This window comes from Ammospiza caudacuta, chromosome 5, assembly GCF_027887145.1.
Source record: "Ammospiza caudacuta isolate bAmmCau1 chromosome 5, bAmmCau1.pri, whole genome shotgun sequence".
In the NCBI taxonomy this organism is placed as follows: Eukaryota; Metazoa; Chordata; class Aves; order Passeriformes; family Passerellidae; genus Ammospiza; species Ammospiza caudacuta.
In genome coordinates this window covers 58125232-58139771 of record NC_080597.1, presented here as the reverse complement: position 1 = coordinate 58139771, position 14540 = coordinate 58125232, and the positions used below count along the sequence as shown (strand labels likewise).

General features: G+C 39.5%; 1 protein-coding gene across 3 annotated transcripts in view; it reads right to left on the bottom strand.

The window, feature by feature from the left end:
- PLXNB2 (plexin B2) overlaps window positions 1-14540 on the bottom strand; it is a 250394-nt gene that overhangs the window by 57017 nt on the left and 178837 nt on the right. For all 3 annotated transcript variants that reach the window (XM_058804457.1, XM_058804458.1, XM_058804460.1), the window contains 6 exons: window positions 13121-13221; window positions 10901-11027; window positions 9314-9464; window positions 6664-6778; window positions 5880-5982; window positions 5304-5405 (listed from right to left, as the gene is read on the bottom strand). In XM_058804457.1, coding sequence (XP_058660440.1) covers window positions 5304-5405; window positions 5880-5982; window positions 6664-6778; window positions 9314-9464; window positions 10901-11027; window positions 13121-13221 — 699 coding nt within the window. The remainder of the gene's footprint in view (window positions 1-5303; window positions 5406-5879; window positions 5983-6663; window positions 6779-9313; window positions 9465-10900; window positions 11028-13120; window positions 13222-14540) is intronic.

Here is a 14540-nt window from a genome sequence, read left to right as displayed (position 1 = left end):
GCACACCAAGAAGTTCAAGGAAAGCAAGCTCATATATAGCACTCTGTTTTAGGGAGCAATAAGAAAAAGCTGAGAGATGTGAATACTGGATGGCTTCACACATCAGATGTGTTATTAACAGAGCTGTGTGAGTTCTGCCCTTAAAGGTTTTCTCTGTAGGGATTCTGGGCAGAGCATCAATGCAAGAGTTGCATGGGAAACTGGAATGAACATCTCTCAGCTCTTCCTGCCTTTCTCCTGCCTTTCTGTGACTCCAGCTGTATTTTCACAGGACAGTCTTCAATGGCAGCACTAATTTAAGGGTATTACTACCTCCTAGACATCATCCCCTCTCTTCTCCCCAGATCCTAAATCTATTGATTCCTGTCTTAAGTCTGTAGCACATATTGACTTTCACTGCACTGACAAAACTCTCAGCTTGGCTGCTCTGTGATTCAGTCAAAGAACTTGGCTGGCTAAAAACCTCATCCCATGGCATTGTTTCTGTGCTGGGTGAATCTCCTGCCCATAGGACAGACATTCAAACAGCTTTGCAAGAAGGGTATTAGAAAGAAGTGAGTAGCAAGGATATTTTCATACACTAATACAAAATCACAACTCAGTTGGGGACAAGCCAACCTTCACCTTTAGAGAATCACAAAATGGTTTGGGTTGGAAGGGACATTCAAAGACCATCTAGTCCAACAATCCTGACATAGGCAGGGACACCATTCCCTAGACCAGGTTGTTTGAAGCCCCATACAACCTGGCTTTGAATATTTCTAGGGATGGGGTACATAAAAGTTTCTTGGGCAACCTGTTCCACTCTCTCACCATTGCCATTGCAAAAGATTTCTTCCTTATATCTCTAAAACTACCCTTTCTCACTTAAAAAAATGTTGCCCCTTTCTCTGACCCTACAGGCCCTGGTAAAAATGTCTCTCTCCATCTTTCTTATAAGTCCTATTTATATATTGAAAGTCCACAAAAATGTCTCTCAGGAGTGTCCTCCAGGCTGAATCAACTCAACTTTGTCAGCTTTTCTTCAAAGGAGATGAACTCCAGCCCTCACATGCTCTCTGATCATTTCCATGTCTCTTCTCTGGACCCATTCCAACAGATCCACATCTTTCTTGTACTGGGAACCCCAGAGCTGGATGCAATACTTCAGCTGAAATTTCAGAAGAGTGGACTGGAGGAAGATAGATCACCTCCCTTGACCTGCTGGCCACACTTCTTTTGATGCAGCCCAGGACACTATTGGGTTTTTGGGCTGCAAGTGCACATTGCCAGCTCGCATCTAATGTTTCATTCTCAAGTCCTTCTCTACAAGGCTATAATCCATTCAACCCCCACTCTGCATTGATCCAGGTGCAGGACCTTCTCAGTGGCCTTGCTGAGCTTCTTGAGAACTTCACTGTGGATGTAAAGAACTATTCCCTGGTTTTGACCAGAGCCATCTGAGTCTAGAGTGCACCTGGCGATAACATAATGGTTATTTGATTCCTCTTTTCTGCTCCAGAAGTACATTGTCTCCTGCTATCTTCTAAGTCTTGTGTATGAGCATCTTATCCTTTTTATTTGTAGCTACTTCTTCAGTGTCGGATACACAGGTGCCTTCTGGTACCTAGGTTTTATCTAATTAATCTGGTACACCAGATTTATCTAATTAATGCAGTGGAAAGCTTTCCTACAGCACCTTCACTGTGACAGGTTGGGCAGTGAACAGGAGCCCACCAAGGTTTGGGGCTTAGGAGGACAACGTGTATCTGGACAACTAACCAAAGGTTAAAACAGACTTGAGGCTCTGGGTGGTTATTTTACAGACGAAAACAAACCTTTTACTTCTTCCTTCTAGGAAACTAGATTTAGGAAATAAGCTACAGCCTAGCTCTGAAAAGCCTTGTCTGAAAATTAACAGCCCATTCTGCCTTAAAGAAAACATCTACATAGTCCAGGTTTTAAACCATCTCCTTACAATTATTTTTTATAGGAATGCTGTCTTGTTTTCCTTGCCCCACATATTTTAATATAATGTGTTTTTCAAAAGCATTCAAATTCTGCTGCTCCTGTGTAAGGCTTTCCCACATGCTTAACAGCAGGCTCTGGGAGAGGAGGAGAGCTGTGGTGTGTGTGACAGCTGATACCTGGAGTGCACTGAAATCAGGAGCTGCTTACCAGGCTCTTGAGCAGAAGGCAGCAGAGCTCACAGTCAGTAGTTTGGGGGCAAGAGATGTGTAGCAAGCACTAGGAAGCAGGTTACACATCAGACACACATGACAAAGACAAATCCAAATGGGAAATTACTTTTAACGAAAATCTTTGGCAAGCTAATAAGGTTATCTCGATGCTGGTACATCTGTCTCTCCTACTGTGCCAATCTTTCAAGGACTCAGCTGGAGAATGCCTCTCAGAAATTGCATGCAATATGACTGATCAGCACTCCACTTCCCTCCCTCTGCCTGTCCTGGATGGCGCTACTCCCACAAGAATGACAACAGCTTGGATTTCTCTCTCCTTCCTACTGAAATTCTTTCAGAGGATGGAAGGGAAGAACAGTCAACAGCTCCTCCTCTTCTAGGCTATTTCCCTCCAGTGGAAGCTATCATGAGGAGACTTATTCTTTGTGCTTTAAGCATTCACAAGTTTACAGGAGCTTACAAAACGTGTGAGTTTATAATTCCACCCTCAATGGAAGTATAGCAGTTTCTGTATTTCCAGTATAGAAATAATTCTTGATATAGTCCAGCAACAGCAGTTTTTAAAGCCATTTTCTTCTCCTACTCACCAAGTAAGCCCTTTAATGTTCATCTCCACCTAGAGATGAAGATTCTTATACACACAATGTTGGACAGTACACTTAGTCACCCATGGCAAGGCTGGGTGTGCAACACCCCTCTAAGTAAAACACAGATTAAATCAAGATAATAGAACTGGTATTTCGAAGTGACATCACAACATTAATTTTCTGCTTTTTCTAAGCAAGAATTTAGGCAAGGAAAACAGGAGGAAAATGGATATACCAACATCCTAACCAATAAAGACCTTAAATATGCTCATAGCTGCATGACTGCTAGCTTCAAAGATGCTGTAATGCCCAGCATATCCTGTGGCAAAATTGTTCCACATGAGAAGCCAAATGCTATTTAGCATTTGGGCTGTGGGCCAATCCCTGCAAAATATCCATCCATGGCTTCTCCTGAGCCACCCTGTTTTCCATGAAATGTTTACCAAAGGCTAAGTGTAAGTTATGCCCTCATTCAAATGAACTTTCAATCACCAAAGTTTCTTCTTCAGATATTATAATCCCACAGGCATGAGTGCCTTTGTGATTACCACTATTTCATGCCTTATTTGTCTGTTATCACATGTATTAAAGGGCTATGTATACAGCTGTAGTAACTGCGTGTGTTTGTTGAAGTCCTGTCACTAAAAGCATTCTGTTTTGATTAAAAACACACTTCTGTACCAGGATATATGGAGCTGACCCCATGACAGAGATAACATTTTCACATTGCTCCCACCCAAGAAAAATTACTCTGACATCATTTGACATTCATTGCTCTCCAGCATCTTTCCAGTTTTGGGACTATGCATTCACCTTGGCTTCCTACAGAGACTTGAACTCCTCATAAGACTTCCCAGTTCCAAGCTAAATAAATACATTCTGTAGGCAAACTGTTAAACATTGCTACCCATGACAAAGCATCCAATCCACAGGATGTGTCTTTGCATTGTTAAATGCAATTGACATCTCACAGAATTAAAAAACCCCAGCAACCTTTTCTCCATTCCCTTTTTGTAACTAGTAGTTCAGAAAGATTAAAGTGCTTATTCATAGAATAATAAACTAGATGAAATAGTTTTTGCATCCCTGCTGCTATTTCTCCTTGGAGGACAAGGGTCCACTAGAAGTCAAACTCAGCACATCTAGATTATGCATCTGCCCTGAATTTTTCTAGAGAGAGAAAAGGCTCTTCCAATTATAACAAGGGAGCAGGAAACAATTTTCCTCTTGGGCAGAAAAACATCGCTTGCCAATGTTAAGCAAAAGAAATAAAAGTATAATCTCCAGAATACTTCTCAATTAGCTGTGGGTGTAGGAGAGGTGTTGTATGCCACATGTTGCACACAGCCACATGTCCTACCAGGGACCAGTTCTGGCATCTCAGAGAACAGACCAAATTCACCAAATTTGCATTTCACTGTCTGCATATATTTTAAGGTCTTCAAACAAAAATGTTTATTTTTGAACATATGTTTTTATAGCACAGTTTTCATATATGTCTATAGTAGTGACACACATCATGGTCTTTACATGGTGCTCACTGGTTGCTCTTTGTACTTCTCTGAATACCCTTCTTATATTGCTACACTTCTGGCCTCTTGACCCTTTTCCATCCCTTGACAGGAGCAGCAAAGGTGATAGAAGGAATTTAGAAGCTATACAGCATTCCAATTTGAAACAGGAAAAAAAAAAACTCAAAAAGAAGAGCCTTCTTTCCCATGATAGATGGCCAGGAATAAAAGAAATCAATGCACTCCCCGGTGCATCTATCATCAATTCCCATTTACACAAAGACAACACAGAAACAAAGAATAGAAACTGATAACAATACTTGAGCTATCACCTAAAAATGGTTTTAAAGCTTCATTTTCATCCTACTAACAAATAACATTTTATGCATTGTCTAGACTATAACACAATTAAAACCCTGGGGTCTAACTGACTTAGAGACTTCGTAATTTATTTTCTGGAAGCAAGTACTAAGAAAGAGAAGCCTTTGCTATGGGTGAGAAAATACCTGATCTTCTGGTTTGATGGTCACACACACACACACACACACACAAAAGTGAAAGATGATGTTATCCAAACTAAGAAATATTTAATGTCTGAGGGCATTTTTGTGTTTGGAAGGCGAAAACTTAAAAAAAATTAAGCACACAGAGTGATGTCATTCTAGAACAATAGCAACAAAACCCATCAAGTATTTAATTAGAAAAATATGTGAAACATTCACAATTCCTACAGCCCCTCTCATTTCATTACATGAAAAATAATTGTCCAGTGTTTCAATAGGTCCAGTCTACATTCTTTAAAATGCCCCCTCCATTTTAATAGTTAGGATTATTAGCTCTGATTCTCTCTTGGCAATGATTCTACCACAGCAACCAATATTTTATCAAACTTGAATGCAGCCCTTTTCTTTCTTTAAATTACAAGCAGGATCTCCAAGGCACACGAACCAATGCTTTAGTTTAGGGGTGTGGATGCAGTTTAAGAGGCATTCAAATGACAGCTAGCATTGAATTAATCTGCTTACCTGATAATAATCTAGATGTTTTCCCTCAAAATACACAGTTGTTTGGTACTCCATAGGTATTATTGAAGGGTCAAGGTTTAGAAACTGTGGGCATTCTCCTTCCTGGGGAGAGATACATTTTATATGTTATTACAAATAAAAAATCTTATCACAACAAGCTCCAATGGCCTTTGGACAATACAGTGATTGTTCTGAAGAACTTCATGCTTAAAATACAGTGACAGATTTGATTACACCCTTTCAAATTAGACATGCTAAAAATGACTGCAGCATATGTCAAAGCTGTGGGTGATTATCTCTCCCTGCCTTGAAATCTTGTTCCTCCCATTGAAGCAAAATAGTAAAGGCGCAGAAATATCCTTTCAGGAGTTATTCAGTCTCACTGCCCCGCCTCAATCACACCCTTAAATTCCCACCCCCGCACTGTCACTAAAAAAAAAATCACCTTACACTTCTGGAGTTAACTTTAGAATCATTTTCAAATCTCTAATTCAACCAACTGATATGAGAGATCCAGCAAACAAAATATTGAAGTGTTCTAATAAAAAACCTAACAATGTTATTTTTAAACATTACCATATTTTGTTTAATCACATCTTGTACTGAAGAGGACTCTTCACAGATATGTCTCTTCCAGTCCCACTGGCAATTCCATCTATTGCTTGCACAGGAATAGCATCTACAAATATAACATGGTAGTCATGACAAATTGTCAGGCTTTTTTCCCCCACTACCAAGAAAAGTAAACGAAATTCCATATATATTCACAGAGGGTAAATCAGTCTGTTAGAGTGTCCTTACTATATTAAGATCAAAACTTCACAAGAACAGTTCAAGAACCCCCAAAAGCTATTTTATCCCTTAAATAAATATTTGAGCAGGGATCAGAAAATCATAGCATTTGCAAAAACTTTGAGGTCAAGCCTGAGAGGACTGGAGGTGATTTTGATCAACCTTCATACATAGGGATGAACAAAGGCTTTGGGCTGGCTGCACCTGCCCTGTCTGAAGGCACTGCAATCCAAAACACCAAACTATCATCATTACAGGGAACAAGCAGGCACACAATTGTCCACATTGCTCACCTGCAAACACATTAGCAGCTCCAGAAATGGCAACACAATGAACTGGCCTTAATTATATGTGCCATGAATATTGCTATTCCATGTTTTATATTGCTGGTTCACCAGGTGCCCTTCAACCATTTTTAAACTCCATTAAAATGTAAGAAAAAGGATTTGGACACTGGCAAATTTTGAGTGCCAAAGGCTTAATTATGAAATGATTGAGTAATTCAGGTGCCAGTTACCTAACACACCAAGCTACAGGATCTAAACATTTAAGAAGCTGAAATACTCACGGCTGATTTTCAATAAGATTCATTGCTTCTTCGCAGTCATAGAAAGGGTAAGTATGTGATGCAAAAAAAATCTTGTTCTTTTCAAAGGTTAACTGAAGTGGAACTGAAACATGATCTGTCACAAAATAAAAAAAATTATCCAAATGGTTGTTGAATTCTTCAGCTCTTGAGCTGAATGATATAATGAAAACAGTTTTATTAATTTACAGGACATAAGCAAATATTTAACTATACTGTTAACAATCTCAATCTCATGACTTAAAATCTGTAAGTTCTGTTTTGTCTTTTCAAGCTTTGCAAAATTTTTCAGTGCATTATTCTCAGAAGAAAAACAGAGAGAGAAAAAAGGGGAGAAGAATATTAAAAGAATAGCTTTGTTTTATGGAAGTGTTTTTCAGTGGTGCTATTATCATGCTAGACTTTAAAAGAGTCTAGAAGAACAAGGAAAACTGATTAAAGACATAATTGAACACAGACGAAAACTGGCACAAGAACAGTAATTTTAAATAAAACATTTTCTTAAATATGAATATGTCTGCATGTAAAATTACTCCTTTCATTTGTGAATTAAAAATGTTACGTGAATTCAAGCAAGTGCTCTTTGTGGTTAATGCCCAGCAGTGCCTGCAACAGTTACCACAGGCATTTGTGAGCTTCAGTTTGCCATACACCATTTCTCCACAAATGTACTTCTTGTCTGGATTATTACTAAAGAGTGAAACTGTTTGAAATACCTTTTGCAGAAATCATTAAGCCCTTATGACAAGCTATTTCACAAGCTATTGAGCAACTTCAAACTCTGCTTTCCTTGAGCAGGTTCTTGGAAGACCATCAGCTGCTTGGCTGGGAGTTACCTCTGCCTGCACTGGGTCCCCTCGAATATTTCAGACTCACAGCAGTGACGGGATTTCCTAACAACAGGACTGGGAAAAGGCATCCTTCCTAGAAATTCCTTTTGGAACCAACCAACCAACCAACCAACCAACCAACCAACCAACCACAACCCAGACTTGTCCAACATCAACAGGGCTTCTTAAGAGTAACTGGATGTCTCAGGACTGCCAGGAATACACAAATACCATGCATACAAATATCTTAAGGGCAGGTGTCAAAAGAATGGGGCCAGACTGTTGAGACAGAGCAAGGAACAACAAACTGAGACACAGGAGGTCTATCTGAATAGGAAGACAAACATCTTTACTTTGAGGGTGACAGAGCACTGCAAAAGGCGGCCCAGAGAGGTTGTGAAGCCTCCTTCTCTGGAGACATTCAAAAGCCACCTGGAGGAGATGCTGTGCAATCTGCTTCAGGTAAACCTGCTCTAACAGGGGGATTACACTAGGTAACCTCCCCAGGTCCCTTCTGCCCCTAAAAATTCTGTGGTTCTGTGAATGCTTGTAGCTGCCTGCCTTCTCCTGGTGTCTGCTGAGTTTCTGAGCACCCTAATATTGCTTTTGAATATCCTTTCATATGTGCAATCAACTCAGAGAGTCATATTATTTCTAGATTACTTGTTTATTCTAATGCCTTCTCTGACAGACTTCTAGTCTTACATTTAGTGCTGGATGACATCCAGATATCACATTTATCAAGCCCATTGCTTTGTGTCCTGCTTTACAAAATATTTAGGGAATGTGAATTGGCCTTAAATAACAGTGTGCTGCTTTAACACTTAGCAGAATCTGATATACCACAATATACTCCAGCTAGTGTAAAATTCAATAATGAGATTTTAATGTAATTACTCTCCCTGCAACTAAAATTAGATTTTTACCTGTTTCAGCCTTAAGAGAATTGAAACTTATCTTAAAAAGTGCTTCCAAGTACCACTTTGACAGTTCATGACTGTTAAAATGCATATAAAAGACTTATCCTCAGGGGTATGTCTGTAAGCTGCAAGAGCACATGTTTTTTGCTTGTTATTTCTCTTCAGATTTTTAAACTTGATACATAATAAACAGTGTTGTGTAATGAGTTTCATTCCATGTGTTTATGCATCAAGATGTATGAACCATGGCATGAACAAAACACTGTCTAGGAAACTGCACAGAATTATGGCTGGCAACAGACCTCAGGCCTATAATCAGTGCTTCAGAACAATGGTGCAGTCTTTAATTATATGATGAAGTATTTTTCCATCAGGCTTACTGCTGCAGAGGTTGCAGGACACACAGAAGAAGAGGCAGAGGGCTGGATGCTAGGAAGGATAGGCTTGTAACATGAACCAGAAAAAAGCCACTGAAGTATTGTTGACCAGAGCAAAACTAAGAAGTCAGACACAAATTCCTTCATAGCTGAAGCAGGTAGAAATCCCTTCTCTCCCCACAAGTCAGAGTGCTTAGGCTTAGACTAGGTAACTGGGTTTTGTTTGTTTGGGACACAGAATAACATCTCTCTGACTCCATGTCTCTGTCTCTCCCGAGCTACTGTTTCAGGTTCCCAGCAGAAATCCTGGGAATGCCACAGCTTGTAAATATATCAACAGAAAAAGTTTGAGCAAACTGACAGTTCAGCAACAGATTATTTGGGGAAAAGGACTGGAAGGGGAAAAACCCCATTTTGTAGGCACCTCATATAAGAGCATAACATTGGAAACAACAGTCTAGTTCTTTTCTCTTATTATCCATGTAGGGTAGCAATATTTCTTTACCTTGATGTTTTGGTGTTGGAGGAATTATATCAGGGGGATCACAGATAATAACCCCATCTTTCAATTGAGCAGAATGCACTGTTTCACCAAAGGTACAGCAAACCTTGTCACTCTCAGTCAAAGTTGGCATGGGACTTACAGTCAGTTCCACCTGGAAATAAAATTTTAAAGCGGTAAAATATTTGGAAAAAATGAGCCAAGACCCAGTAAGACTTGGAAAATTTCAATTTCAAAGGTGATATTTTAGCCAGCATCACAGAACATGGCTCTCCTTTTCAATTTTTACTTCTTCCCATCTATTAATCTTTTCTCCTTAAACCCCTACCAGTCTTTTGAGGCTGGGTCTTTGTTGAATCAGACTGATACAAAAACCTCTTGTCCTGTCAATGCATTAGACCAGAACAAAATTGTCTGTACAGACACACCCAAAACCTTTTATTCTTGTCCTCAGCATCCAGTTTAGCAACAGTAAACAGAGTGGTTAACACTTAAACTCTGACAAAATTAATTAATATTACATTAACCTTAGGTGTTCTTAGTGAATAATGAAAACAGAACTGGATAGGCTGGAAATGGTGGAGTTTGAAAGGGATAAACAAAAAGTGCCTTCCTCAAGACTCCATGCAAATGCAAAAAATCCAATACTGAGAAAGGATTTCTGAATGGTGATGAGATCTTATCTTCCTCAGAGAAAGAAAGCATTTGAGAAACTAAAAATAACTAAATAAGATGGGAAAACATAACAAGGAAACAGAAAATTAAGTTGAAATTTGGGATCTTGTTCTTGACTTAATGTTTCAAGTGTGTTAATTACACAGTCTAACTTTCCATTTTGTATTGCCAGTAGAAAAGACAATTATCCCTTTCTCACTGAAAGCAGTTATTCTCTACTAATATTTTTATTCAGCATAGAAATGGCCTTAACACAATGCTGTTTACATAATTTAGAAGTGGGATTGAAGTGACTTGAAATAAAGTTTCTTTATTCCTGATTAAGAGGAATTTAAAGCCATTTTATTGATTTTACTTGTTGAACACCCCCAGGAAGCACTCAGTCTGCACTGGCATGCCCCATTTGGAATTACAGCAAGCTATGACACCCTGACCACACTCCAAAAACTCAGTTTTATAGTTTTGTTGCCATAGAGTAATTTTGCATGCTGAGTTTACCTTCTCCATGCATCTGCTGTGTAGGCAAATCCACTGCTGATTTTAAAGCAACATCTTATGGCTTCACTGCTTACCTAAGTTCATGCCCAAGTAAGCTGAAAGGGCAGCATGAAATCTCCCCTACCAATTACTTTTTATGGGTTATACAACACTGTGCAACACTTTCATAATATTCAGGTAAGTGTAAGTGCTTTATCATCCATACCAGTGCATCACTTTGGTTTACACAGGTCAGAAACTCAACCTGCAAGAGCAGCAGGCAAGAAAGAGCACTGTGAGAAATGACAGAGACTGAGACACCCAAACAGTCTCCTATTCCTAGTCTCCACTGTGCATAAAGAAATCAGATATTCATATTTCTGGTAGTCACATCAACGTGCTTCAAGAATATTTATGGAAATCATCATCCTGTTATACCTTAGCAGGAGCTCTGCGACTCATATTTAGAGGGTCTGCACTAATGATAGTCATACATGTGCCACCTGGACTCCACAGCCAGTGGTTCTCCTTATCAGCTGTACCACAGTCTGCCTTCTTTGTGCACCTGAAAAAAAAAAGGAACAAAACCCAAGGCAGTATTATAGCTGGATTCTTCTTTCTCTGAATTATGCAACAATTTCACAATTAGAGACTGACATTGCAACTCAAGATGACTACAAATTTGCTTTAATATTGACTAGTGGGGTTAGAAAGTTTTTAACAGAATTAGTGGTGCAATTACAATTGATGGTTTGACATGTCAAGAGCAAGTGCCTACACTATTTTAGACAGCACCCTGAATCAGACAACCCAAATCCAGGCAGTGACAGCATAGGAACCATGGGGCAGAGGAGCCATCTGAAATCAAGCTGATAATCTTCATTGCAATATGTAACAACATCCTGAATGAGAGGGCACAGACTGTTTTTTCCTGCAGGTCAAATGGCAGATACCTATGTGTTGCCACTAATAAGACACAGCATTCAAGAGAGCAAGATGCAACAGAGAAGTATTGCTGGGAGCATACAAGCTTGTGGATAACTTCTGTGTAACCCAATTGCTGCAAATGTTATTTTGTAGGGAATGTTTTCATTAACAACTGCCGGTATTTAAAACCTCTTTCTGCCAAGGCAGTGTCACAGTTGTGGAAGACAAGAGCAGTTGTGCAGCCCCACCAAAAACACCAGAAGATTTTCCCAGCTCAAGTACAGGAAGAAATGCTGCAGTACAGAAGCTGCATGGGGCTACAAAAGCTTGTTGAGGTGGGGGCAGTCTCATGGGTATTCTTTCCATTCTGTGCAAAGTGTAAAAGAAAATGCTGGAGTATCTCTGTCTGCTGTAGCAGAAAGTTGACTATTAACTCATCAGGGGCTATAATGCAGTGCAGCTGTTGCACAGCACTGTCAAACCTCTTTTAAACAAATTATTTACATACAGAGTAAACATTCACATAATACATCCCTAAACACACTACTAAGTGGTGTGTGTAATCATGAGACAGAACTGAAACTTAGAATGAAGCACTTTTTTCTCCCCTTTGGAAATAATATTAGCAAATGTGAAAATTCATGTTTGCCTATTCTCAGAAACCATTAATATTTTGAGATATTGAGGTCAGTGGTCATATCAGAAACCTGAAGGGAAATCTAAGGAAAATTGCCTTTTTTATGATATATGCCAAAGCCTTCAACTCCCAGCAGCCCAGGAGGAGTTTGAGGTTACATTCCAAATTCTCAGGTTTCATCCACAGCAACTGAAACCCCAGGCTGGAGGAGTTACAGTATATTACATAAACCTGCACACACCACAGAAGTTTCTCTGCAGTGCTCTACATTATGCTACATCAGGCTGATAGGTAACCTAATGCGATAGTTCACATTTTCAGGCTGGAAACTAGAAGCCTGAAATTCATCTGCATATTATAATTAAACAGCCTCTTTGTTCCAACAGCAAGAAGTTAGAATCACGAATTCCCAACCACTCATGCCAAGGGGTTAATTAACTTAGTAGTCAAAAAGAGAACTGCAGGACTGCTCTTCCCTCTCGGCACTCTAATCAATGCAGAGTGTAAAGAAGAGACATTCCAGGGCTGTTCAGTGCTGTCCTAGTTTACATGTGCTTGAATATTCATTCAGTGAACCTCTGCAGATAGTCAGCAAAATGTCACTTTCTGCTCTCCTACAGGCAGGTGAGGGTTCCCCGTAGCTACACGTCTTGATAGATGATTATGTAAAACCAGCATTTGAACTATACAGTCTGTTTGAGACATGGAACACTTTTGTCTTTAATGTTCTTTCTTACACTTTACTGATGTACTTAAAATACACGCAGTAGTTTCTGAATCTGAAATAGGGAGCATATTTTTATTTTCTGGGAGACCATGTGACTGTACAATTGAAGGAGTGATAAAACATACAGTTAGAAGATGTATAATCATTCTCAGTACCAGCAGAAAAGTATATATTTTCCCAAACTAATCAAATCTGAAAAAGTCAACGGGGAATTTTTTGTGTGCACAGAATATTGATATCAACGTCTGCGTGATAAAATGAAATGACTGCCAGGAGCACAAGGGTGAGCACCAAGGGCTGGGATCAGCATGCCCAGCAGTCCCCAGGGCACAGGCAGAGCTGGAGCAGCTGCAGTGGCTGCACTCACCTGCCCTCCCGCACACACCAGCCGCAGTAGGGATCCCTCGCCTGGGCACACTTCTCACAGTCCGAGTACTTGTGGCAGTCCTGCACGGGCAATCGGTACACCTGGAAAACCAAGAGCAAGGCAAACCTATCAACTGAAGGTGGCACAAGGAGCTGGAAACATTTGTGGACTTAGCTGTACAGCCGCATTCCCTGTGACAGCTGTATTATTATACTCAGAGCTCAGCCTGAGTATATTAAGTATATTATACATATTTTCTTTTCCCCCTTAACAAAGTCTAAATTCACATACTTTTTCCTGCTTTTTTTCCCCACTCCAGTATTATCTGTCTTCAAAGTAATGTAGGACATTGTTATAATCAAGAATTATGAGCAAGGTTTACAAAAATTGAGCTTTTTGGTTCCTCCAGTTATATTACTTGTGGAAATCTGCACCTCAGGATAGAAACTGCATCAGTGATGCTCTGAATTCAAGAAGCAGCTACTGCAGGGTGGATACTTTCAAAAGACTAACTTGGTACTGACTAGATCATTTTTTAAAGAGAATATTCTCCTCTCCCTATCACTACCATGGAGGTGACATTGTTTGGAAATGCACTTCCAGCCAGAAGGCATTTCAGAAAATCTGCAAGCGTGAGAGAGCCAGGGTGTTTTGGGTTACTGCACTTCTCCGTGCATAACCTTCCACCATGGAACACATTCACGAAATAAAATGGAAATAATTATGACAGGAAGCAGCAGGGGGAAGAACATCATCAGTTCTCATGTCTCATTCCCCCAGTAAATGTACAGCTTCTAGTTTTGATTTCCTTTAGTGTGGAGAAAAAACAACGTTTTCTTTGGCTCACAGAAAGAAGAGCCATTCCTTTTAGCTATGCTGCTGCAATGATGCAAGAGGAAAACAGGACATACATCTTCCAGTTTATGACTACATTTTACTTTTAAAGAGCACAAAAAGTATAGAAACAGAAACTCTGAGATGTAGGCTTTATAGTCTCATTTTAAAATAATGCTAGTCTCATCTCACTGGCAATTACAAAGTTACTTTGACAATCTGAGTTTGGCCTTTTCTTCATATTCAGAGAGTTAAAGAAAATGACTCAGTTAAGGAAAATGTCAATATTGTGCAATTTTCTTGCATTTATTAATAAAGGAGTTTACCTTTTCAGCATTCTCTTCTTTTTAGCTAACTGGAGCTGCGTCACTGGCACTCATTCACTAACTGGTACCCATAAGTAATATTCAGTCAATGATTTTTTTTTATTTGACAAAATATTTGTTTCACCATTCTGGCAAGCATAAACAAGCCCTAGAGATTGCTGTCTCAGCAAGTTTCGTGTGACCTTAATGACAAAAAAACCCTCACCAAACCGAAACCAAACTCAAAAAACCAGCTCCTTTAACAGCCAATTACAAAATGC